Source organism: Sciurus vulgaris, assembly GCF_902686455.1.
Source record: "Sciurus vulgaris genome assembly, chromosome: 1".
Lineage (NCBI taxonomy): Eukaryota > Metazoa > Chordata > Mammalia > Rodentia > Sciuridae > Sciurus > Sciurus vulgaris.
This window is the reverse complement of record NC_136461.1, coordinates 24,321,603-24,348,505: the sequence shown is the minus strand read 5'-3', so window position 1 is coordinate 24,348,505 and position 26,903 is coordinate 24,321,603. Positions and strand designations below refer to the sequence as shown.

The following is a 26,903-nucleotide window of genomic DNA, read 5'->3' as shown; positions in this document are numbered from 1 at the left end:
TTCTTATACCAAAAATCACATTAATCATAAGTGTCTGTTGCTATGATTCGAAATTACAAACTAACATCATGAGATCATCAACAGAGGGGGAAGTGGGTCAGAATGACCCTTACCTAGGTACAAACTAAAGAATGGTTACTAACATCCACACAATCACTGTTCACACGGTACATTGTTTAGGAGCAATAGGAATCAAAAGAGAGCAATTCTTCACTACATAGGAGTTGCCATTGTATATTATTAAACACTTCACACCAAGTAACTGATGATGGGCACAGAGGCGGGGTGTTCCCATGGGAGAAGCTTATTTCCTACACAACATGGAGTCTCAGAGCAAAACGGAGTCTGTTTAGTCATTTCCCTTAGAGTCTGGCCTAGAACATTCTCATGGAGCCAGATCTGTCAGCCCATCACACCTGTCACATCAGAGAATCCAGGATGTCTTATGCGAGCCCCCTTCTCTTCTGGAGCCCAGAACCTGGCATATTATGTAGAGGAGAAAGGCAAGACAAGCTGGGCATGGCAGCGCACACCTGTAATCCCAGCAGCTCCGGAGGCTAAGGCAGGGGGATCAGGATCTCGAGTTCAAGGAGAGACCCAGCAACTTAATGAGACCCTGCCTCAAAATAAATTTTAAAGGGGCTGGGAATGTGGCTCAGTGGTTGAAAGCCCCTGGGTTCAATCCCTGGTACAAAAAAAAAAAAAGAGTAAAAGAATAGAGTGCTTACTCTGTGCCAGGTGCTGCATTGGCTGCCAACCACATAAACCCTACCAGACTCCAGACCTCCCACCCCTCCTGTGCTCCCCTCCGTTAGCTCTCCGGCCCTCTGCCCACACTGCTCTCTCACGTTCTCACCAGTCTTCTGAAGACCCACATTCTACGCTCCTGCCTGTACCCTGGGGCACTAGCTAAATAAGTGACAAAGCCAGCCCAGAATGAGAAGCTGGGCTCAGAACTCAAACAGAGCCCCCTGAATAAGTCTCTATCCCATGGGGATAATGACCGTGCCTGTCGAGGATGAAATGAGCTCATGCATATAAACCCCAACAACCCTTAGGTAATCCGATCATCCCGCTCTCTATTTTGCAGAGATGATAGAAGCCATCAGACAATAATCCCTTCTACTTCTTGCATCCCCACCCACACATCCATCCTGTCTGCGCCCATCCTTGCCCTCCTCACCCCCAGTAGCAAGAGGATCCCTCTCCTTGTCCGGGGCTGTCCCTCTACTGGACTCTGGGTCTCCTTCCCTCCTACCTCCATGGTGTCTTAGCCTGTTTGGAACTCTCTCTCCTCGTTCCACCGCCCTCCCTTTCCGTTCCTCTCAGCCTGTACGGTCACGTTCAGCCAACATTTCCTTGGCACCCAGTACTGCCAGGCACTGTACTGGGTGTTCTGGAGAGACAGAAATGGAATGTGTCACAGTTTCCTGAGGGCTGGGGGCCCAAGGCATCAGCAAGCCTCTGTTAGTGCTGATGCCTTAGCAGGCCCTCCCTGCCCCCTGGTGATGCCTGCCCCTTCTCCCTGCTGCAGCCTGTGTTAGGTCTCAAGAAAAACAGTCCCAAAAGGAAGTGTGTGTGTTGGGAGAGAGAGGGGCTTATTTTAGGGAACTGGCTCCTGCCGCTACGGAGGCTGGCAAGCGCAGAATCTGCAGCACAGGCTGGAGACTTAGGGAGGTGTTGCTGTCCACAGCTGAAGGCAGCCTGCAGGCAGAACCCCTCTTCCTCCAGGAAAGTCAGACGTTTTCTATCCAGGTCACTGAGCGAGGGCCACCCACATTTGGCAGGTGATCCACTTTACTAGTCTCCTGATTTAAATGTTAACTCCCTCTGAAAAAATGCCTTCACGGAAAAATGGCGAATAATGCTTGAACACACATCTGGGTACCACAGCCTGGCCATGTTAACGCATGAAATTAACCATCACATGAATGTACTGCTTGAAAACGTTGCCTACTCAAATCACTTCCGCCCCTTCCCACATGAGTAGCTGGGGCCACTGCAATCTGAGTTATGCGCCCCCCACTCCTCTGCTCCAGCCAGAAAGAATCTCCCAGTCCACAGGAGCTCTGGTCCTGGACCAAGATGCAGAGTCCTTGGAGTCCCAGTGCCCAGGAGCTACAGGATTGGAATCCAAAGCATGGCAGGCCAAGCTTTGAAGCAGGCAGTGAGCCTGGGACCCAGGCAGCACCAGGCACTTGTGTGGGGGCACAGGAGATAGTGTCTGGTGGCAGCAGCTGCTCCTGCTCCTGTTGCTCCTTGGTCAGGGCCTATGACCTGGGAATATGTGGAGGCAGAGAGCAAGAGGCAGGCACGACCTGGCAGGAGACACTTCCAGGTCACCGGTGATGGTTCTGATGACTCGGTGAATGCTGTTCCATCTTTACCATCCTTGACCTTTCTGGGGTTCCAGCATGCCTTGCAGCTCTGCCCTTGGCCTCCGTGACACTGCCCCTTCCTCTGGGCTGTGCTTGCTGCTCTCCTGACCACTCCTCAGCTTCCTTTGCAGGTTTTGTTGTCTATGTGCCCTCCAAAGGAGGTGTTCCCGTGGTTTCAGTCCTCAGCTCTGGGTTCATGGATTTTGACCTGGGGGAGGAGGTCATGACCCTTCGCCAGTCTGGCGAACGTGATGGAACCTCTCCCAACTGGCTGCACACACCCAACTCTTCACAGGTCCTCACAGTGAATCTGCGACTCATGGAGCTTCTCCCCACTCTCCCGCTGCCCCGCTGATGCGGCAAAGCCCTACTCCCTGGAGTAGGACGGAGACCCAGTCCAAGGTCATGCCAGGGAGGAGAGGACGAATCCCAGGGAGAGTGGAGCAGGAGGGGGCTTACCTATCTTCTGCTTTGGTTGCAGCCATCACCTGTGGACACCCAGGCAATCCGGTCAACGGCCTCACTCAGGGCAGCCAGTTTAACCTGAACGATGTGGTCAAGTTTGTTTGCAACCCTGGCTATGTGGCTGAGGGGGCAGCTAGGTCCCAGTGCCTGGCCAGTGGGCAATGGAGTGACGTGCTGCCTACCTGCAGAAGTGAGTGTCCCTTCCTGTCCCCCTCTTCTCCTTACTACCTCTGCCCCCAGTGGTTCCATAGCCCAAGAGCAAAAGCCAGCCAATTCAGTCCTTATGTTATTCTGACTCAGGGAACACTTGGGACAGAAGAAGGGTCCTAAGTGAAGACTTAGAGCAACCCCTAGATAGAGCCATGTAAAACTTCATCATGGATAATATAAAGAAAGAGAGACTTGGTTTCGTTTTTTTTTCTTTTTTTCCAAGTCTTCAGTTGTTTGCAATTTCATAACAAATAATTCTATAAAGCCCCAATTCTTTTGTAAGCAATCAGGTTTGCTTTTCCTCATATAAACAAGAAATTTAGAAGTATTATCATTTCTGTAGCTGCTCAGTAAGGTCAAGAGCAACATCTTGGTCTTTCCTCAGGGCTGAAAAATAGCTGCTGTAGCTCCTTTGTAACCACATTTAATGGAGCCCTATTCTTGATGATTTCTTTTTAAACAACAGAAATAAAAAATAACAGAAGGGTTTAAAGGTTGAGACAAAGGGGTAGGGATGAAGTATAAGAGTCACAGAGAGGAAACCAAAGACTCAAGAGGCAAACAGGACAGAGGATGTTCTGGCCCTCTTTGAACTATTTAGGAAGTAGCTTCTAAAGCTTTTAAAGGCTTTTTACAACAGTAAAGCACTGAAATCTCAGAGAGTCTCATCAATAAGTACCTTATACTTAAAGACTTATCAAAGAGAAAAAAATACCTTCCCTGCTCACCTTATTTGGTGAGTATGAGACTCTGGTTAGATAATGAATGTGAAGGTGTTTTGAAAGCAAAAGCACACATTATAGGTTATGCATAATACTGTCATTATCCGAAAATCTCACCCTAATTTTAAGTAAAGCTTCTTTGGAAACACTTTAACATTTTAAAGGCAATTGTATCCCCAAGGGATTAATGTCTCCCTGAAATACTCATAAAATTAATTGATTAGAAACCGTTTCCTGAAGGGCCCAACCACTGTTCAAGTCTGTTCCAAAAGTATCAGACCCACAGTGGATGAGCTTTGCTGTGGGAGCCACACTGTATGAGGGCCCAGGCACAGGGAATAAGAGGGTCGTGCCCCCAAGGGACACAGGTTAAAACCAGTCACAACCCACACTGGGGAAGTCAGCAGGACAAGTTTCTGCAGGGGAGCGCCTCACTCCACAAGGAGGGGCAGGCTTCCCGCTGGACATGAAGGACGAATCCCTTGACCTGGTGATTAAGGCAGGGAGAATGCAGTGGCCTCAGGTCCAGCCCACCCTCCCAGGGAGGATCAGCCTGGCTTCAGCCTCAAGATTTTGCCATTCTGGAAATCGATGGCTGTTCAGACTTCTGTATTCTCATTTGCAAAGCTTGAGAAAATCTTCACATTTAATTTCCAGCCTTTTAATTGACCCTTTTGATTACAGTCATCAACTGTACAGATCCTGGGCACCAAGAAAACAGCGTCCGTCAGGTCCATGCCAGTGGCCCACACAGGTTCAGCTTCGGCACCACCGTGTCTTACCAGTGCAACCATGGCTTCTACCTCCTGGGCACCCCCGTGCTCAGCTGCCAGGGAGACGGCACCTGGGACCGCCCCCGCCCCCAGTGCCTCTGTAAGTAGGCAGGACTTGCTCAGAGTGACTGGTGGGGTGATCTAAGTCAAAGATGGGTCCTGAGTGTGTGTGTGTGTGTGTGTGTGTGTGTTACATCACTGTGACAGTCACTCTGGCTGCTCCTCACATAGCAGGGCCCTTCCTGAGTCCCTGTTAGATTCATTGCCATACCAACTCCTATGCTCTTCCTGGCTGTTCCCTTTCTTCTTAGTATTGCCACCAACCTCTGCAGCCTTCAAGGGCCCCTTCCTTCAGAAACAACTGCCTCATGGGACACTATCTCCTCATTTTGGCCCTCCCTGGCTTTTCCAGACCACTTTCCTTCGAAGGGCAGAGGCAGATGTCCCACAGAGGCAGGGCCGCCCTGGGTGTGGAGCCGGCTTTGGGGCTGAGCAAGCTCTGTGGTTTGGGGAGAGTCTCCTTCCCTCCCCAAGCCTGGGCTCCTCATCCCTGGACATCCCGCTCATCTTCGCAGGGTTGCTAGAGAATTCAGTGAAGAAATCCACGGAAGTGCCCGTTGATGATAAATAGCAACTGCATTAATTAGTCTTAGAAAAAGTTATGGGGCCAACATGTCAGTAACAGAAACAAGGCCTGGGGGAGGCATTCAGGCCGCTGACCTCTGGCTGAGAGCCTCGGTCGGGAGTCCGTATGGAGCAGCGCCTGGTCTCCTGCTGTCTCCTCTGGGTCCCCAGGGGAGCCCCAGGATGGCTCTCTCCATCTCCCAGGAGTAGAGCTGAAGACTCACTCCAGAGTGCGCCTGTCCTGTACAGGTTGAAGCCCTGCAGGCCGGGCGACTTCATCTTCCGACACCCTTGCCCCAGGATGGTGGGAGCCAGGCACAGCTAGCTACCCACTGCGCATATTTCTCTTAGTTGAGGACCCCAACCTGGCTGTCGAACTAGACCAACAAGTCATTTGGGGTTTTAAATGCACGTCCACCCATGTATAGTGGTGCCAGCAGAGATTTAGAGCCCTGGTGGTTTCAAGCTCTTCTGTCTTCTAGTTAAAAATAAAGCTTTTATCATGATAAAATGGCTTTATCTATATTAACATTTTGCCCCCAGAGTTTTTTGTCTCTAATGTTAATATTGATAAATATCAATGTTTATAACTGCCTCCTTTGCTTTGTATTTACATACCTTTGTCATTTTTCTTTTAACCATTTTTTATGCAAAAAGAAACCATAATTGTCATCAGTTAAGTCTGTCTGACCATTTTTCCTTTCAGTTGGAGGGTTTGATCTGTTTGCATTGTTTTTCTTTAGTGAAATATAATTCACTCTTTTAAAAATGATGTCGACTTGAAATAAAAATATAGAGAGATAACTCTCCCAGCCAAGGATTTATCTGGGAACAATAGACAAGAAGTAGAATGGCAGTTTGGGACACACACAGAGAACACAGTGGCCTCTAGTATGTCCAGAAGTGTCACAACAAGCATGACCAAACTCTCGGGTCTATCGAGGGGAGAAGGGGGATTGGAAAATAAAGATTCACAGACAAAGATTTTGAAGATGAAGCTGGGATCAGGTGGAGCTCTGCTCTCTGATGGAGATGCAGATCTGAAGAGTTCCGCCAGCAATCTTTATTTATGTATGTCTCATTATCAGGTTAAAGACTATGCAGGCATTATTCTTTGTATTCAGGAAAGTTACAGAAACTAGGACATCTATGTAGCTTTTCCACAGTAGCAATCCACAGTTGCAAAGTGCAATGTCAGGAGCTTTGTGTAGCTGTCAAGAAAGTCCATTGTTAAAAGTTACTGTAAAGTGGGCAGGAACCTGAGAAGTGGAGCTGGTGAAATGTTGTGGTTGTCTAGCTCCTGCCAGGGGCTGTGTGCCTGAGGTCAAGGTCAGAGCTGACAGGGCTCTTGCACGGAGCCTCCTCATGCAAGGCACTGCCACAGCAGCTAGGCATCCTGTGCCCTTGCACAGGAACTTTCCCAGATGCTGGGCATGCCACAGCCATGAGGTCATCAGAGACCCCCAATCTCAGTCACAGCTCTCCCATCCTCTGTCACCACTCTCCACACAGAGGATGCATGATTTGTTCTGAAAGTTCATTGGCACTGTCAGTGACTTCCGAGGGCTGGCGAGTTGACTAGGGAGCATCAGGAGTTGCTGGGAAGGACTGGTAATCTGGGAGTTATGGTTCAGCCCTTGCAGTTTGAAATGGGGCTGGTGATACCATTTTTCAAACGGATATATTCAAATTAAGTGTTCTCCTCATGACCTCTTAACTCCATCTTAGTTGAGTATGACATAATGGCCCCGTTTTGTATAATCAACTCTAATATATACACATTCAGTAATTTTGACATTCGCAGAGTTCTATGACCATCATCACTATCTAATTCCAGAATATTTCATCACCCCAGAAGGAAACTCTTTAGCTTCCAAACCCCAACTCCCACCACCACCCTGTCCCCTGGTAATTACTAACCTACTTTGTGTCTCTACAAATTTGCCTACTATAGACACTTCAAGTAAATACAATTATGCATGTGGTTTTTTGTGTCAGGAATCTAGCATTTAGCATACTTTTCAAAGACCTTCCATGTCTTAGCATATATCAGTATTTCATTCCTTTTAATGACCAAATAAAAATTCCTTTTTATTCCCTTGTATGGATAGACCACATTTTGTTTATGCTTCCTCAGGCAATAGCACTGCTATTATGGCATTGGCTATTGTGAAGAAGGCTACTATGAGCATTTGTATACAGGGTTCCTGGTGTGACCACATGTTGACAGTCCTCCTGGGTATATCCCCAGGAGGAAAAGTGCTGAGTCATACGGTAACTCTATGTTTAATTTTTTGAGGAACTACCAAACTTTTCCAAAGTGGCTGCACCGTTTACATTCCTACAAGCCCCGCGTGAGGGTTCCAGTTTCTTTGCATCCTCTCCTCAGCTTGTAATTGTCCTCTTGCATCATAAGCCATCCCAGTGCGTGTGAAGCGATGGGTCTTGATCTGCATTTCTGTAATGACTAATGATGCTGAGTATCTTCCTTTGTGCCTATTGGCCATCTGTACATCTTCCTTAAAGAAATGTCAATTCAAGTCCTTTGTCCATTTTTAATTGGGTTGTTTGTCTTTGTGCTATTGCATTGAAACAGGTCTTTATGTGCTCTTATCAGATACATGATTTGCTAATATTTTCTCCCGTTCTGCGGGTTTGTCTTTTTACTTTCTTGAGAGAGTCCTCTCTGATGTATGAACGTTTTTAATTTTAATGAAGTTCAGCTTATCTCTTTTTTTCTTTTGATCCCTGGTAACCCCTCAGTGAAAACCTTTCACCGATGATTCATAATTATTATGACACTGTTTTGAGGATCAACTGCACTTCTACATCTAGAAGATCCAAGTACTGTGATTAGGGTGGTGACATATTGTAGAGGACTTTACATCCCCCCACGTCGAGCTCTACAGTGAAAATTCTCTGATCCTTCTGGGGGAAGGAAAACTACTTTAATTGGTATGGATGTGCAGGGACCAAAGAAAATGCATGATCCAGGTCTGTTTCTCAGGTGCAGAGCTGTGGGAGACAGTGGAGGGCGGTGTCTGGAGAGTACGACTCCCATACTTAGGGGACAAGAACAGAGAAGGGGTCCTTTTGGCTGTGGGACTTGGCATAGCCCATTTAACCACTAATTGCTAATTTATATTTTCAGTTTTTGCTTAATTACAATGTTATGGTTTTTTCGATCCCCTGTTAAATGTGTATTCTGTGCAACTCAAGAAAGTCTATTATTATTAGGCTTGCTAAGTACCTATCTTGTCTATTTTCATATACACATTATAATTTAATTTGCAGTTAGCAGTGAGAGAGTCAAGGAAATGACCCAAAAGATCTCATTTGGATACCAGCCTGAATATTTAAAACATTTTTTTCCAGCATAAGAGATAGGACTCAGGGTCTCATGCATGCTAAGCAAGTACTTTCCTGCTGAGCTACCTCCCTGGTCCTCTTTATATTTTTTATTTTGAGACAAAGTCCCACTAAACTGCTGAGGCTGGCCTTGAACGTGTGATCCTCCTTACTGAGTAGCTGGGATTACATGTGCGCACACCCTGCCCAGCTTAAAAACATTTTTTAATAACTTTGTTTTCACACATTGAGAAATGTAGCAATGGCTATTCACATTCTTTGTTCTCTGCCTCCTTGATTTTAATGCAAATATACTCTCAACATAAGTTGTTTCTCTCATTATCATACATCCTTTTCTTCTTTTTCTTGGCCACAACAGACAAATGGTATTGTCCTTATTTTATCTTTTGTCACAAATGTTATTATTAAATTCTTCATCCGTTAAAATGACAAACTACAGAAGGGGAACCGAACAATAGAATATATTCTTCTGGTTTTACAGATACCCAGGTAACTTAGATCAAGTCAGTGCCAAAAAAATAAACAAAAATAAAAATTCAGGCATCGCATATGCTTTTTCAGAGATGATTAGATATTCCCACAAACAACACTTTCCTCAAATCTTCCTAAGGAAAGTTTTAAAGCCAAATAAAAACATCTTTTTCAAAAAAAGAAAGAAAGAAAAGCGTCCAGGTACTATTCAGAAATCATGAGGTCTAGCTGACATAAAGTATGTACGTGCATATGCCAATAAACATGAACAAAATGTTCTTATTGGTATCATTCATAAAAGCCCAAAGCTAAAAACAGTTCAACTGTTCTTAAGAAATGAATAAACAAGATGTGGCATATTCATGCAATGATGTGTCAGCCAGCCTTAAAGATGACCCTAAAGTTCCCTGACTCCTTCATGTATCCTCTTATACCCTGCCAAGGGTGGTCATGGAACCAACATGGTGGAAGTGGTGGTGCATGGCTTCCAAAGCTAGGTTGTAAAAGACGTTGCCGCTTCTGCCATGTACTCTTGGATAGGTCAAGCTTTGAAAGGGCACCTGGCATCCTGGGTACCTCCTCATGAGGGATCCTGAGCCAGAACCACCCTCAAATTTCTGACCCTCAAAGACTGTGAGCAATAGCAAATATTTATTACTGTCTAACTTTTAGGGTAACTTGTTATACCATAATAAATAACTAATACGAATGGTGCACTAAATAGCTTGGGTCAGCAAACTTTGGCCCAAGGGCCAAATCCAACCTATGATCTGTTTTTTTATGACCCTGGGCTTATAATGGTTTTCACATTTTTAAAGCATTTTTAAAAGGAAGAAGAAAAATAAGCAACAGAGGCCCTATATGCCCCTGCAAGGTTAAAATATTTACTATCTGGCCCCTAGAGAAAGCTTGCCAAGCCCTGCTCCATTGCCATGATAATGAATGAGCCACAGCATACATATAGCTGCTTCTCACAAGCAGGATGTTGAGGGGGCAAAGTCAAATACAAAATACATACCCAGTGATTCCATTTAATAAAATTCAGTCCATGCACAAAATTTGCAGAAGCAAGCAAAACTAATGAATGGTGTACAAAGTCAAGATGGTGGTTTACTCTGGGGAGGTGGGGAGGGCAGCAATAGGTAGAGAGTACAGTAGCTTCGGAGGTGCTAGCAGTGTTCTGCTTCTTGATCTGGGTATAATGAGTGTGTTCATTAATGAGTGTAATTAATGTGTTCACTTTGTGACAATCCATTAAGCTGTGCACTGGTGATTATTGTATTTTTCTGTATGTATGTTGTATTTCCATTAAGGAGAATATATTTGAAAAACTATTAGAGAGTTTAAATTGGACAATTTAGGGAAGTGCAAAAATCACTAATAAATAATCATAGAAGCATTTAAATGAAAATTGGAGACTCCATTGCTTTCAGAAGAAGAGAATCGGTTGGTTGCATTAAAATACAATTGCAGAAGGGAGTCTATTAGCATGCATAAGCATGTGGCCCCTGTAGTCAAACTGGTTCCCAAAGCTGATTCTCTCATTGAATAGGTCTGTGACCTTGGGTAACTTACAAGTCCTTGCCATTTCTCATTCTCTTTATCAGTAAGATGGAGATAAAAATGGTGCCCACCTAATAGGGTTATCTCCAAAAAAAATAGCAAAATCCTTGAAACTCACTGAATTAATGATCAATTCTCTGTAACAAATGATCTTGAAACTCAGTACCAGCTGTTCCTGTTTTCTCACAATGTTATAGGTCATAAATTTAGGAAGGGCTTAGCTGGTGTTTTAGTCTGGGTTCTTCAGTGAAACAGGACCAGCAGGAAGATAGATAGATAGATAGATAGATAGATAGATAGATAGATAGATAGATAGATAGATAGACAGATGATTGATTGATAGGAAGTCATTTACCATATGGAATTGGTTCACATAATTATAGAGGCTGGAAGGTTCCAACATCTCCATTCAGCAAGCTGGAGACCCCAAAGGGTCAATGTTGTAAGTTCCAGTCTAAGTCTGAAGGTGGGAGAAGCTGATGTTCCACCCAGAAGACAGCCAGGCAGACAGAGAGAATTTTCTTACTCTACCTTTTTGTTCTATTTAAGCCTTCAAAGGATTAAATGGGGCCCACTGCCACTGGGAGGGAAATCTGCTTTATTCAGTCTGCCTGTTCAAGTGTTCATATTATCCAGAAACACCCTCAAAGATGCACCTAGAATAATGTTGGACCGAACATCTGGGTACCCTGTAACCTAGTCAAGTTGACGCATAAAATCAACCCTCAGAGACCCTTTGTACTGGCTGGGGGTGAGGAGGAAGCTGTTCCCTATGTGTCTCTCCATGTGTCTGCTCTCTCCACCTGATGGCATTGTCTTCTTTACCACAAGGTTGTATTCCTAGGATAAAGGAGGAAGTTATCAGATCTCTGAAGACCAGAGTTCAGAATTCCCAAACCTCATTTCACCACATTCTGTCAATCAAAGCAGCACAAGTCCAGCCCAGATTAAAGGGAAAGGGAAGTAATGACCATGTTCCATAGTTAGTCCTCTATCACCACAGTCCATAGCATTGATTTGTGCAGTACACAACTCCTCACCCTCAAGACCTCCAACATCATATTTATTGTGTTTCAGTTATCTATTGTGTAACAAATCACCCCAAAACATAGCTGCTTAATGCCACAATTATTTTATTGCTATGATTGACAATTTGGGCAGGGTTTGGTGGAGACAGCTCATCTACACTCCACATGTTATTGGCTGTTGTGACTCCACAGAGCCTAGAAGATCCAAGATGGTCTCACTCACCTGTCAGGGATCATGGAGATGGCTACAACCTGGGACATTATAATTGTTCTCTACCTGGTCCCTCTCTCCACATGATTTCTTCTCATTCAATGGTCTATGCCAGATTTCCATCCATGGTGGGACTAGTATTCCAAAACATGAGGATAGAAGCTGCTACCCACTGAGACTACAACTGGCCTAAGGTCACCTTATCACCTTCCATTCTTCGAGGCAGATCACAAACACAGCATATATCCAAAGAGAGGGCAAACAGGCTCCAGCCCTTGATGAGAGGAATTGTTAGTGAGAGTCTTTGCAAAGCACAAGCACTTAGAAGCATGTTGGACACGCTTTAAGACCACAACGAGAAGTGAAGGTACCTAAGACCTATTCATGGTTCAGCATGCCCTGTCAAAATTTTATCATCAGGGGCAGCATCCGTCCAACCCTGATTTTATCCCTGGGTTGCCTATCCTGATCAGCATCCATGTCAAGCACTATGCCCTTCTTGGATACAAGTTATGACCACAAGGATCTCCCACCAGGCCCCAAGATTTGGTCAAAGTCATTATCAGCTCTTCTGAAACTACTGCGATAGCCCTTTTTCATGCCCCACCCTGGATTTTTCTCCACCAGCAACCAGAATAATCAATCATATTAAATGTAAACTGGATCATATCTTTCCATAGTTTCCTATCATGCTTCCAATAAAATCTAAATTCTGTGCCGTAGCCAGGAGGGACCCCTCCACCCATGTCATCTTCTACTCTTCTCCTGCCCATTCTATTCCAGCATCCCTGACTTCCTAGCTGTTGCTCAAGACACCAAGCTCCTTCTCTACTCTGGGCCTTTGCACCTTTCCTCATGTTCCTTCCTTCATAACGCCCTCCCCCTCAGCTGACATGGAGGGCCCTTCCCTTCATTCAAGTCCTCACTGGAAAAGAGTACCTTCGCCTCACCCCGAACACCTTTTTTCCCTTTGCATCTTTATTTTTCTTCTTAACATACCCTGGAATTACCTATTCATTTTCTTATTTTCAGCGTCTCTTTCCCACTAGACTATAAGATCCATGAGTGCATGGACTTCGTCCCCAAAACACATAGAACAGTACCTAGCACATAACAGATGCACAGAGGATGTGTTGAGTGAATGAGGAGGACAGAGGGAGGGCCTAGTCCGGGGAGTGGCAGATCACCCTGCCCCAGCCGGAGCACCTCATCTCTGGTGTCTGTTCCCACCACCACCTTTCCCAGTTAGACCTTGGTGTTTCAGGAAAGGGAACTTGCAGAGTAAAAGGAACAATTCAGTGACAATTGATGAGACAACTGTAAGATGCAGTTGGAAAAGGACTGTAACTGGCCCTCATTCTGGAACCATGGTCAGTGAAGAGGGTCCCAGAAGGGTGGCTCTCTTAGTTTACCTTACGTTCCTGTGTGAACCATCTTTCTTCCCAGACACACCTTGAATATGTCCTGTGGCTGGGAAATAGGCACAGAGTCAAGAAAGGGTCAAGAAAGAGAACAGACTAATGTTATTGCACACTACCACCTGCTGAGCAGGCTTTGTTCTTTACCATGGGGATCTGGGCACTGCAGGGAGGTGGGCGTCTTTTTCTGCAGGTGCCCAGGGGTTGTGCCAGCAGGAAGCTTGCTGCCACCAATACCAAGGGTTTCTCTCCTTCCCTACCTTCCACTACAAGAGGTGCTCAGCTGTTTGCTCTTCCCCACAGTGGTGTCCTGTGGCCATCCAGGCTCCCCGCCTCATTCCCAAATGTCCGGAGACAGCTATATCGTGGGGGCAGTCGTGCGCTACAGCTGCACCGGCAAGCGGACTCTGGTGGGAAACGCCACGCGCATGTGCGGGCTGGATGGACACTGGACTGGCTCCCTCCCCCACTGCTCAGGTACGGAGCATGGCACGGGAAGGGGTCCTGTGGAACGCTGGCTGGTGGGAGATGGACTAGGCTCCCACGGTGTGAGTGTGACGGATGGGTGGGAACCTGCCCTCCTCTCCCAGGTGGAGAGTACAGCTGGAGAGACTTTAGCCCCGGAAGGTCCGAGTCCGGGACATCCCTGGTCAGTTCTGGCCACGCCCATACAGACGAGAGATTGCAAAATTAGGAAGCCGCAACTTTGTGAGGCCACACTCCTTTCCAGACACTTGGTTCCATGAGGTCCTGAGAACAGTCCACGACTTCCTGACCATCCCATACCAGGTCCAAACCCCTCTTGTGGGGTTTGTTTTGTTTGTTTGTTTGTTTGGTTGGTTGGTTGGTTGGTTGGTTGGTTTTTGTTTTGTTTTGTTTTGTACCAGGGATAATTGAACCCAGAGGCCCTTAACCACTGAGCCACATCCTCAGCCCTTTTTACTTTTTATCTTAAGACTGGGTCTCCCTAAGTTGCTGAGACTGGCTTTGAACTTGAGATCCTCCTGCCTCAGTCCCCCAAGCTGCTGGGATTGCAGGCAGTGCCATAGCGTTCAGCATGTCAGTGTCTGATTTCTTCCCTGTATCAGACTCCTGGTCCCCAGCTTGCTTCTCCTTCTTTCTTATGTGCTGACTGCCTCGTGGGGTGGCCTTCCTCCCTGCTGCCCCCAGGTACAGTCCCCAGACTTCTCTTATTAATTAATTTACTGCTAATCTCTATAAGGACACTGACATGCTATCAAAATAGGAAATGTAGGGAACTGCCAAAGCTCCCACATTCATATTCTCCAAACCAGAAATTCATCTGTAATGTCATATAACAAACCAAAATATTTGAAAATGAATTAATTATACCATCCATAACAGAAACCGCCAGGCTAAAAAATTAGCACCCACAGCTGCGTTGTCTTTGAGGCAAGCCTGCCCAGCCTGAGGAAGGGATCCCATTTGAAACACCCTCAAGAGGACTCAAGGTTCCTCAGGCGCTTACCTTGGCATTGAGTTAACCCCAACCCTTCCCATGCCAGATCCCTTCTAGAGGGAAGATCCCAGCCTCCTAATAGAGCAAATTTCTCCCTATAAGATATACAATTGTTCTTGCAGTTTGAGATTTCCAGATAAGCCTGTCTACCAAAATTTAAGACTCTCTCAGAACCAGATATTCATTAGGTCTCCCCAGGAGAGACCCTAAGCCACTGTTTCAAAGAGCTATTGGCTTCCAAGTGTTATGGCAAGATTGCAATAAATCACCGAGTCAATCTTAAAGCAGGAGATGGAAGCATCTTTATTCCCAGCTGGTGGGCCAAGGGGCAGACTGCAAGTCTACACCCTTCGATCCACTTCAGGGGTTAGAGTATACCTTTTATACCACAAGTAAAGCATGTCAGTACATTCACCATAAGTGGCTGTTGCTATGGTTTAAAACCATAAACAAACATCATGAGATCTAAAATCATAAGCAGAAGGGGAAATGGGTCAAAACAACCCTAGCTGAGTACAAGTTAAAGAATGGTTACTAACGTCTAGACAAACACTCTCTGACAGGGTACTTTGCCCAAGAAAAATGGGACCCAGAAGAGAACAATTCTACATTGTATAAGAATTGTCATTTTGTGTTGCCTAACGCACCAGGCTAGCAACTGTTGATGGGTACAGAGGTGGGAGTTTTCCCATGGGAGAGGCATTTCCTACATGTCAGAGTCTCAGGGTAAAATGGAGTCTATTTGGTCGTTGCTCACATAGCCTGGCCTATAACACAAGGACATCCCAGACTTATGGCCACCAGGATTTTGGACCCTCTCCCCTGTTGATCTAATTAGAGTTAGTGGTCACCTAACTAGGGAACTAGGAAGGACTACAGCAGAACCACAAGGACTCCATCCAGTCCCTCTTGTGCTTCTTCACATAAAGCTCCTCCCTCCAGGACACTGTGCTAATGACCTTTTTCAAGTCTACTTGATCTATTTTTTGGATCTTTATTCTTCATGTAAAAGGAAGTAAGAGTTGGGGAGAAAGAAACCAAAGGAACGGGTCAGGCACCTCCTGCACCTTAGCATGTGGAACTCAACCACAGGGTGGCTCCCCCGGGCCACAGCAGAGCATTGAGAATTTCTTCTATTCCAAACTCCAATTCCCTTCTCTCGAGCTTGTCAACAGAAGCTGGAAAATGACCTACTGGGACTACTGCAGAAACAATTCTTGTCTGGGGTAGAGATCTATGTAGAAAACCTTCAAAACACAAATTTTGACCCTGAGATTTCATCCTGTGACCCCTTGAGTGCTTATCCTGCATGTGGAGAGAGTTTTCCTTGGAAACATCAAAACTCAAAATAAGCAGACACATTGGGGACATGAAAAAGTAAGAAGTGAGAAAGCAACCTTCAAGGACTTGGATGCCATTCATCGGGGACACACGTTCAGCTGTTTAATCCCTGATCCTGAATATTCTGAAGAGTAGTTAGCGTCTTACTGCCCTGTATCCAGCAAAGATGGCAGACACTTAGGAGAAACCAACCACAGGCTGAGCCTTGTGGAGACCTCCAAGGGCAGAATGAGGAGGGAGTCTGTAATTGGTAAGCCTGGGGATGAGTAAGTCTCAGTGCCTTAGATGAGGAACTGAGAGAAAAGAACAATCAGGAAGCAGCTCTAGCTAGCTACGCTCCAGTGAGCCACACGGAACCAGTTCCTCCTTCCCAGAGTTTGCAGATGTCATCTTTTGCAACACACCTCCTTCTACTCCCTAAAAAATGAACATTCAAAACTTCCTGGTGTTGGCTTAGTGGTGGAGTGCTTGCCTAGCATGTGTGAGGCACTGGTTTGATTCTCAGCACCTCATGTAAATAAATAAATAAAATAAAGATCTATCAACATCTAAAAATTATTCTTTTAAAAAAAATTTGGGTCAATTTTTTGAGCCTCATTCTGTGCACTCCATGGACCAAATGATATTTAACAAAATCTGGGTCCTTGAGCCATACACCCCTGGGCCACACTAACCTGTAGAGATTTCAGGAATCTGAGACTCACTTGGGAAGCTCATTGCCCAACTATTCAGTATCACTAAGCTTGCCAATAGACTCCTCAGTGAAGGATTGTTGTCTGCTTATCTGGTTCAATGGTGCAATATTCTGGCCAAAATTCCCTTATTGCATTGAAATAGAAGACCCCCCAACACTGCAGTTGGGTCATTCTGTCAAAACAAGCCCCTAGGCCTGCAGAGCTCCACCCTCAGCCTATTTACCAGGGCTGGCTACAGTTGGGATCAGCTAGCCAGCTGCAAGACCCTCCCAGGGACCCAGAACTGCCTGTTGCATGAGCTACATTTCAGAAAACTCCACCAGAAAATCCAGTAAAATGTGACAGGGGCCCTCATTTTTCAAATGTTTGAGCTCCCTTCTTGGTAAGGGAATGTGGGGTTAAAATCATGTTCTCACAGTCTGCAACTAGAAAAGGAAATAATTCCAAGACTCAGAAGGCAGAAGCGCCATATAGGGTCAGTGGTGGGATATACAGGAATGGCACCTTTTTGACTCCAACAGACTAACTGTGGATGTCCAGTGATAACATCTGAGTGCCCACATATGTGGGTTCATGAGGAGACAGACGCCACATCAGTGGGAAACGATCCTCTCATGCAGTGGCTATTTATTCCATCATATTCCTCCTCCTCCTCCTCCTCCTCAGGCTTACTTGGCCCAGCCTGACCTGATTGATGGTGTCTCCTGTTCATCTCTGTTTATGAGATGTGCTGGCTTACTCAGGCGCTAGGTCCTGAGGCTCTGTCCCCTGCTCTCCACCCCGCTTACCTCTTGGATCCTTAGCACTCACTTAAGTGGGTTTGTACAATATCACAGCTGGATCAATAATGGAAGGAAAGGCTGAGGTGGAATGCCATGGGAGGGCTCAGGACCCTCAATCCAGAGCTCACCTGCAGGCATAATTCATAAGTAGGGAAATCCTGATTAAAGGCCTGGGATCATACCATCGATAGTTATCATTTCTTAATGTTAAGAACATTGATTTGTGTATAACTAATTAAAACAAACAAAAATTTTTTAAAAATAGAACATTAAAACCCTCTCTTTTAACCATTTTGAGATAGATGCATATGGAAACATCACATTTTACCCTGTAAATATGTCTAATGATTATTTGTCAATTAAAAATAAAACTTTTTTAAGAAGTAAGAGAAAACACATAAAAGCCCAGGTTCAAGGTTCAAGCTGAGCTATTGAGAAGATAAAAGTCACACCAAGAAGTTTGGGCTTTGTCCTGTTGGCACTGAGCCAGGTCAGAGGATTTGTGGTTGCTGGTTTTTAAGATGGGAGGATAGAGTTGGATAAAGAGGGAGAGTTTAAGAGGAACTTAGCTGGGAGTTTCCTGCAATCATTCAAGCAGAAGAATGCTGAGCATCTAAATCAACACCATGGCCTTGAAATTGGAGTCGGGCACAGAAGCAAGAGGCGTTAGTGGGGAAGAGGAAAAGGAGATGTGGCCTGTCGGGACCCCTGGAAATCCAGTCCCACCTGGACCAAAGAACACACGCATGATTTCCCCACAGCGCCTTCCCTCTGCCTTCTTGCTCCTCTTGCTGTGTGGCTCCCAGGGACTTACCAAGACCCCAGACCTTTGTGTTCTCTGACCACTGAGTGGTAAGGCAGCGGTCTGTCCGGGTACCACGCAGGACGCACATTCCGCTGTCACCTCCCTCATCCGCGGGGGCCACCGTTTCCCCGTAGCATCGGCCCCATCTCCTTTGCTGTCCCCGACCTCCACTCCCTTTCCTTCCATGCAAATCCAGCAGAGTCTGCTTGGTTCTGTTCCACAGGAACCAGCATGGGAGTCTGCGGGGACCCTGGGATCCCGGCCCATGGCATCCGTCTGGGGGACAGCTTTGCGCCAGGCAGTCTGATGCGCTTCAGCTGCGAAGCCGGCCACGTGCTCCGGGGATCGTCTGAGCGCATCTGCCAGGCCAACGGCTCGTGGAGCGGCGCGCAGCCTGAGTGTGGAGGTAACGTATGTGACCCTTCTGCCTCTCCCCGCCCCGGCGCGCCCCTCTGCTCCCGCTCCTCGTCCAAGCCCCTGCCCTCCTAGAGGAACTCACGGCCCCACTCCAGCCCTCGCCTGGCAAGCAGAGTGGGCATCAGCAGAGAGCTCGGGTTCGTCCCCGGTAGTGCTCCCACCCTCGTCTACACAGGAGGAAGCCAAAAAGACTCACTCGTTCAGTCCTCACATAGTTTCACTCAACAGTTGTGTGCAAATGCTGTGATTCCTGCTGGGGACACAGTGGTGACCAAGATAGACGCGCTCCTCTGGTCTGAATGTTCGCTCCTTCCACTCGCAACCCTGCAAAATTCATGCGGAGAAATACTCACCATGGGGATGGTATTAGGAGGTGGGGATTTGAGAGGTAATTATGTCATGAAGCCAGAGCCCCCGTGAGTGGGAATAGTTGCCCTTTTAAAAGGGACCAGAGAGCTCCTTCCCCATCTGCCATGTGAGGATATGGCAAGAAGACACCATCACACCATCTCTAAACCAGAGAGCTGGGCTCACTGAATCTGCCGGTCCCTCCATATTGGAACAGCCTCCAGAACTGTGAAAGTAAATTTCTGCCATTTATAAACCAGCCGGTTTGTGGTATTGTATTACAGCAGCTGAACAGACTGCAACACAGCCTGCCGCATCAGAGCTCACAGCCTAAGGGAAGACACTATGCTAAACAAGCATGCAAAAAGAAATACAAACAAAATTTTTAAAAACCTTTTAAAAGTCGTATGGTCCCTCAGTGATGTCTTGGACGGTCACACCATTAGGGGAAATTATATTTTTCCACATACTCCTAAATTTCTGTGGGGGTGGGAATTGATTCTAAAAGCTCTCTTTCTAGAGTCCCACCTTTTGTGGCTGGTCTCAAAATCTCTGTGTCTCTCGGTGAAGTACAGCCTGCATAGTGCCCTCCTAGTTAGGGGGCAAGCTGAACAGCCAAGAGTGAGGTGGAGCAGGAAGATGTGGAGGAGAGAGGAGTTGGGATGAAATGACTGTCTAGTAAGGCAGCATGGGGACAAGCAGGGAAGTGTCATTGTGTCGTTGCCACAGCACCCAGGACTGACTTAGGGGGAGGGTTGGTAATTCAAGCGAGAGCAGCCAGCTCCAGGCTGTTTGTCCCACTGTGTTTTGCCACATAGGTGAAGGCAGGGTAGACAGCGCATTGGGTTTGGGGTGGGGTTTGACCAGGAGCTGAGACCTTGGCAGAAAGGGGCAAAGCAGATGAGGCTGAATGTGGGCATTAGGTGATGGACCTTGGCATCTAATGGGCAAGGAAGGGGCAGGTTTCAGAGTGGAGTAAGAGACAGGGAAGAAGTAGGATTGGAGGTCCCTGGAGGACCACAGAACTCAGGAAAGCATGAGTCCCAGAAGAGATGAGAGGCAGCAGGCACAGCGCAGGCTGCTGGGAAAGGCCCTGGAGTAGTCCTGCAGAGCAAGGGGAGGCACCCTGGCCTATGACCTGGGTACCCCCCCAGGAAATGAGACGTGGAGTCAAGGCCCCTCCCACTTGTCCACCCAAAGTCCTGCCTTGTTGGATATGCTGTTTGCCACCTTAGTTTCTGTAGAATTTTGTAGCCATGGCAAAAGAGGTTTGTATTCTTCAACATCCCCATGACCTACGTCCTATGCCCCGTCTAATGCATTCGGGATTCTAGGGTGGAGTGTTACCAGGTCAGGAGTGTTCAGGGTCAGACACTGGACAGTTAGGAGTTTAGACCTGGCAGTGAAGGTTTTAGAGAGGGGGGAAGGGGTGGAGAGAGACAGAGCGAGAACATCTACAACTCTGTGCCTTCTCTTCACAAGCTCCTATTTTCCTTACAGGGTCTCCTCAGATTCTTATCCCCAGCCCCAATCAGCTGTTCCCTTCTTAATACTCTCCACCCCCATTTAAGTGTGGCACTTATTATGTCATAGTTCATATTTTAATTCATATGATTATAGGTAGGTTTCTTAAGAATAGACTAAGCTTCTCAAGGGCAGGAGACACTTGTATACTCCTGTATTCTGGGCACCTAGGGAGCACACGCATTGTTGGATGAATAGATGTCAGAGCCTGTTATGTTAATTATGTGGGAATCGTTTTGTAGATTTTACCTTGGGACTACATAAATGTTGTACATGCTTAAATTAAATTAAATTTCATCTAAGATTAGCGACATGTACTCTCTAAATATCAAAATCTTAATGAGAATTAGAAAACCTAACTATGGATCAAGTTGGTGATTAAATAACCCAGAGAACTATTTCAACTGGCTTGAAAAAAAAAAATGGAATTTGTTATGGTATGTATCCCAAGGACAAAGAGAACTGCAAATAAATCTTAAACTGTTTTCAGCAATCACCAATCATAGTGTTAGTAACAATATTGATATTACTATTCTAAAAATATTACATATTAAATACTTTAATATATATGGGATAGAACAAAAACAAACTATTTACTATTATTAAGAACCAAGATTTTGGTGGGCATAGTGGCACATACCTATAATCCCAGCAGCTTGGGAGGCTGAGGCAGGAGTATTGCAAATTCAAAACCAATCTCAGCAAAAGTAAGACACTAAGCAACTCAGTGAGACCCTGTATCTAAATAAAAATAGAAAATAGGGCTGGGATGTGGCTCAGTGGTCAAGTACCCCTGAGTTCAATCCCTGGTACCCCCCACCGAAAAATAAGAAGAACCAAGATTTTAGGCATATAAGAGCCACAATATAAAAATAAAGAAATAAATTAAGGAAAACCCTCATTCTAAATTTGGGTTGGCAATATCAATATAAACTCTTAAGATATTTTCAGTTTAAATAGTTATTTTCCCAACTCCAGCCACTGTAAAATCTAGATTCAATGACCACCCAGTAGCAAAAGTAGCTTTAGTATCCAGATGATGGTCTCCAAATTCATTCTCCATTGGAAGGAATCTGGTTCTTTGGAGAAATATCTGATTCCAAGGTTAAGGCAAGGAATATACAAGATAAACATGGAATATCTTATCATTCCAGCAATGAATACACCAAAGATAACTGGAGTCATGTGAAAGGAACCCAACTAGAAGAGACTCCTATTAACCAAAGATGGGATAATGTGAGCATCAATAAGAATAATAATGGCAATGAATGACAACATAGTAAATAGATTTAAATCCATGAGTTCAAAATGATTCCTAAATAAGGGCTAGGGTCGTAGCTCAGTGGTAGAGCACTTGCCTAGCATGTGTTGAGGCACTGGGTTCAATTCTCAGCACCACATATGAATAAATAGATAAAACAAAGGCCTATCGGACAACTAAAAAAATTTTTAAAGAAAGGAATTATTTTTCATAAAAATGATTCCTAAGAAAACTCATCGTTCACCTTTGAAACTAGGGAACACACTCATTATTCTGATGTCTAACAAAAAGAAAAAGAATTAAGCATTATCTGATCTTCCCATAAGAACTGGATGGATTTCAGGATAAGCAAATATTTGATGATGAAAAATTTATTATGAACTCTAACACAGAAAGAATGATAGAATATCACCATTTTCTAACCTCTAATGACATAATGAACCCAACCAATGATCATCAATTGCTGCTAAAAACCATTAAGTGGAAAATTAAGGGGAACTTTTATAAAACCAGATTAGACAAGCAAACCTGTGACCTTCAATCAGCCTCAGCATCATGAAGGAAAAAGCAACTTGGCATTCTGTGCCTTCCCATCCAGTGCAACAGGAAAGAAAAAGCCACCAAGTACCCTTGACAAAATGTAGACGGCAATGACAGGGAACTACCGGGGACAGAGAAGCATATTAAAGGACACCTCCCTGATGCGGGTTATCAAAGTCCACAAAGCGCGCAGTTTTGCAGAACACATACCCTGGTTTCTGTGACAAATCCATTATGGGAGGGGGAACGATAGTCTCTGGATTCAAATTCTGAAGTTGTGTCAGCTAAATGCCATGGGTGCCTTATCTGGATCCAGATTCAAACCCACCAACTGTAAAATAAAAAAAAAATTAAAAAATGGGAAGAGGGGGAGAGAGAGAGAGAGAAAGAGAAAGAAATGAGAAAAATAGTTAAGCACTGATAGAATATTTGGTAATATTAAGGAATTGTTTAAAATTTTAAGTATGATCATAAAATATATAGTCTTTTTTTTTCTTTTTATAAAATATGAATTTTTAAGAAATTAAAAAAAAATTCTGTCTCTCCTTCCCTCCTAGAGGTGAGATGGTCTGAGGTGAAGCAGCCTGCCGGCATCTCCAGCCACAGGGTCCTTAGCTAGCATGGGGTTTCTGCTGCAGGCAGTCCTCAGTCCCGAGGTGGCATCACCATCGTCGGGTGACTAATGTGCTGTTTGGGCTTCCTAGTGATCTCTTGTGGGAACCCTGGGACTCCAAGCAATGCCCGCGTCCTGTTCAGTGACGGCCTGGTGTTCTCCAGCTCCATCGTCTACGAGTGTCGGGAAGGCTACTATGCCACGGGCCTGCTCAGCCGACACTGCTCTGTCAATGGCACCTGGACAGGCAGCGACCCCGAGTGCACAGGTGAGAGCCAGGCAAACGGTGGCCCACGCAACCGGCCCTTCTTTGCCGAAGAAGGCTGGGGAAGCTACTGGCCCTGGTGGAACTTGAGCTGGAGTAGGACTCATCCAAGTAGCTTCTGCTTATCGAGCATGCATGTGTGGCAGCCAGGAGCTCCGTGCTTGTTTCATATGTGTATGTCATTTGATTTTCTCCACAACCCCATGAAGTAGCTCCTAGAAGCCCCAATTTAAATATGGGATGGCTGAGGCTCAGAGAGATGAGAATACACATTGGCCATTTCTCAGGCTCTATCCAGTTCAGTGGACTTCCCTTTTGCTTTTGGGGTAAAACCCTCAGGCTCAGCCTGATTCCCTTTCCACTTTAAAGCCGCCACCATCCACCACCTTTATTCCTTCCTTCTCTTCCTTGGACCCATGCTTGGCTCCTGAGCATGGTAGTCTCGCCGCTCCCCTTCCTTGTTCCTCTCAAGGGTGACCCAGACCCTTTTCCTTGGAAAACCAGACACAGTGGAGCCCAGATGGGACGAGAGAATCTGAAAACATTGTCCCTAAGTCCAATCTGTGATTTCAAGCCCATCTGAAGTCTGTGTCCAGTTGTGAGACCACAGCTTATCGAATCCACCCTGGCTTGATACCACAACAGAGGTGTGCTCATTGCTTCTAGGCTGCTTGGCCTACAGAGGCCCCCTAGGCAGAACGGCAGGTGATGAGATGCACTCTGGGTAGGCAAATTGTCCTCTGTGGTCCATCAACACAGATTAGACTTTTCAACCTAGAAACCCCTTCTCCCTGGGCGCTAGCCGCTTTGAGGAACAGACTTCCTCTTAGGGGGGTGGTTTTGAATAAGAAGGGTGATCTTCAAAGCCCAACTTTCTGGGACATGTAAAGATGGTGTGGGCAGGGTCAGCAGGGATATGGGGAGGCCAGTCAGGGAGAACTGACTCAGCAGACTTTACAACGGGCATTGCCCAGCTGGGAGCCTGGGAGGGCACAGCGCATCGCTGATCTGACACTTTCCCTCCTTGGACGAGTTCAGGGAGTGGTAGGCATGGCCTTGGAATGCTGAGAAGCAGTGGGGTCCGGGCTGGAGTGAAGAATACTGTCTCTCTCTTACCCTAGTCATAAACTGTGGTGACCCTGGGATCCCAGCCAATGGCCTTCGGCTGGGCAATGACTTCAGGTACAACAAAACTGTGACATACCAGTGTATCCCTGGCTACATGATGGAGTCACACAGGGTGTCTGTGCTGAGCTGCACCAAGGATCGAACCTGGAACGGTACCAAGCCAGTCTGCAAAGGTGCGTCTGAGGGACGAAAGTGTGGAAGAAGGGCCGGAGGCTACCCAAGTGAGACGTGGGCCTTGAGTACCTAGAAGGGAGGGGTGGCAGGTAGAGCCCTACCATCCTAAGGGGGACAGTGACCAAGGTGAGGACTGGCCCTCAACATCTGTCAGGCAGGAGATGGAAGATCCCAAGGTAAGTCCTGGCTTTGAGCATCAGCGCAGGCGGCTGTGCAGGGAGAAGACAGGATTGTCACTCAGATGCAAGATCAGAGCTCCACAGTAGAGGGTTCCTTTCTGATTCTTCCTGCTTGGCCCAGACTGCCAGCTGGTGCCAGGGACCCAGTGGAATCTGTGATGGTGTCAGGGCTGATCTCCCCAGGAGAGCACCGGAAGTCAGCCTGCTCTGGTCTCCCCACAGCTATCATGTGCAAGCCGCCTCAGCTCATCCCCAACGGGAAAGTGGTGGGATCTGACTTCATGTGGGGCTCCAGCGTGACTTATGCCTGCCTGGAAGGGTACCAGCTCTCCCTACCAGCGGTGCTCACCTGTGAAGGAAACGGATCCTGGACCGGAGAGCTGCCTCAGTGCTTCCGTAAGTGGCTCACGGGCCTCAGGTGCATCCTATCTAATGACTGCTTCCCTTCCCTCCTCAGAGCTCCACTTACTAGAGTAAGTAGCCCCTCCCCAAACCAGGGAAGAGCTGCATCAAAGTCAAGGTTAGGGAGGGAAGGAAGTTTAGAGGAAGAAAATGGGAATAGCTGATTGATTAAATCAGATACAGGAAGGTGTTTCTTCACTTGAAGGGGGCAGGACCAAAGGTTTGGGGACAGCCAGTGCTAGGAACACACCCATCTTTTTGGAAAATACCTTGCATGGAAAAGACTGCTGGAAGTCCATGATTTTCTGGTGAGGTGCTAATTTTCATCCACCTGGCCCAGCTTTGTTCTGATGAGCCCCAAGTCCATTCCAGGACTTGTTCCTGACCAAGGTCCCCAGAGGCAGACTGCAGGTCTCTTTCTTGACGTACCCCATGAATGGCTCTGGAAGCTTTCCTTCTTGCCATGCTTTGGGTAGAACTTATTTTTCCTTTCTGATTGACATTTATGTAAGTCTGCAAAAAACAATCTACATGCTCATGACACTGTTTAGATCCCTCTAAGATTTCGTTTCAGTGGAGATTTCAGCAGAGTTTAGGGCCAGCAGCCCCAAAGTGGATACAGGCACCTGGTTCATGGTTAACACCTCTGAACTTCACACAACCATCAGGGAGACTTTTGAAAGTTAGTAAGTCTCAGAGGTGAATGTGGATTCACGTACTTAGCATGAGTGGGGTCCTGAGCTCAATACCCACTGCACACACAGACACACACAAAGCAAACAATGAGTTATGGCAGTTGCGAAAGATTATACTGTATTAGAAAATAATACTTCTCAAAGATAAACCACAGTCAGGCTTTGGAGTCTGCCTCCACATAGAACCCTTGTATTTTTTGTATATAGTGATATGCATCCAAGTCTCTATGAATGGTGTTGGATCATACTGTACATGCTACTTCAGGACTTGTATTCATTGATGGGCCCTCAGACCTGTCCATCAACACCTTCCTCTATTATATATACTGATCTATGCATCATCATTTTGGTGGCTTTAAAGAATTTCCTTCCTGGATCCACAAGAATTTGTTTCACCTTCTCCTATTGGTGATGAGTTTAGGTTGTCTCCAATTTAATCATGTCAGACACAGTTCTGCAGTGAATAGCCCTGCAAATAACCTTTCTTCACTCTGTGGGAAAGTCTGAGGAGTGCAGTTGCTGGGCCACTGGGCAGGCACCTGTTCTTCCTGACACGTGTTGCCCTGAACTGCCTTCTAGAAACCGTGTCCCAATTTACATTCCACCTGCAACTTTGACAATGGTTCTTGATCCACACCCTCATCAACAATGGAGTTTGCCAATATTTTAAAATATCTACAAGCCTGAGGAGTTTTCAAAGAGATCTCACCACATCTAATTGGTATCGTTAGAAAGGCCGAGCCGCTCTTTGTCAGCCTTTGCATGTCTTGTTCTTCGAGTGGTCTCTTCCAGATATTACCATAGCTGGTCTAGTGGGCTTCTAACTGGCTTCTGCTTGGTCAGCTCAGAATCTCCAGTTTCCTGGGCACAGGCTACAGGTTCATCTTCCATTTTATTTCACATGTGATAATGAACCTCATAGCTCTACGTGTGCACCATCATAGCCTAAAGTGGCGCTTGTAATGAGGACATGGGAGTTTTGCATTTGGTAGTGAATTTTCTTTCTTTCTTTCTTTCTTTTT

The 26,903-nt window shown here is 46.1% G+C and overlaps 1 protein-coding gene across 5 annotated transcripts in view; it reads left to right on the top strand.

Moving 5' to 3' along the window:
• Positions 1-26,903, top strand: part of CSMD2 (CUB and Sushi multiple domains 2) — a 550,277-nt gene that overhangs the window by 507,304 nt on the left and 16,070 nt on the right. For all 5 annotated transcript variants that reach the window (XM_079130766.1, XM_079130765.1, XM_079130764.1 and 2 more), the window contains 7 exons: positions 2,860-3,033; positions 4,460-4,648; positions 13,536-13,709; positions 18,559-18,741; positions 23,130-23,306; positions 24,425-24,604; positions 25,007-25,180. In XM_079130766.1, coding sequence (XP_078986892.1) covers positions 2,860-3,033; positions 4,460-4,648; positions 13,536-13,709; positions 18,559-18,741; positions 23,130-23,306; positions 24,425-24,604; positions 25,007-25,180 — 1,251 coding nt within the window. The remainder of the gene's footprint in view (positions 1-2,859; positions 3,034-4,459; positions 4,649-13,535; positions 13,710-18,558; positions 18,742-23,129; positions 23,307-24,424; positions 24,605-25,006; positions 25,181-26,903) is intronic.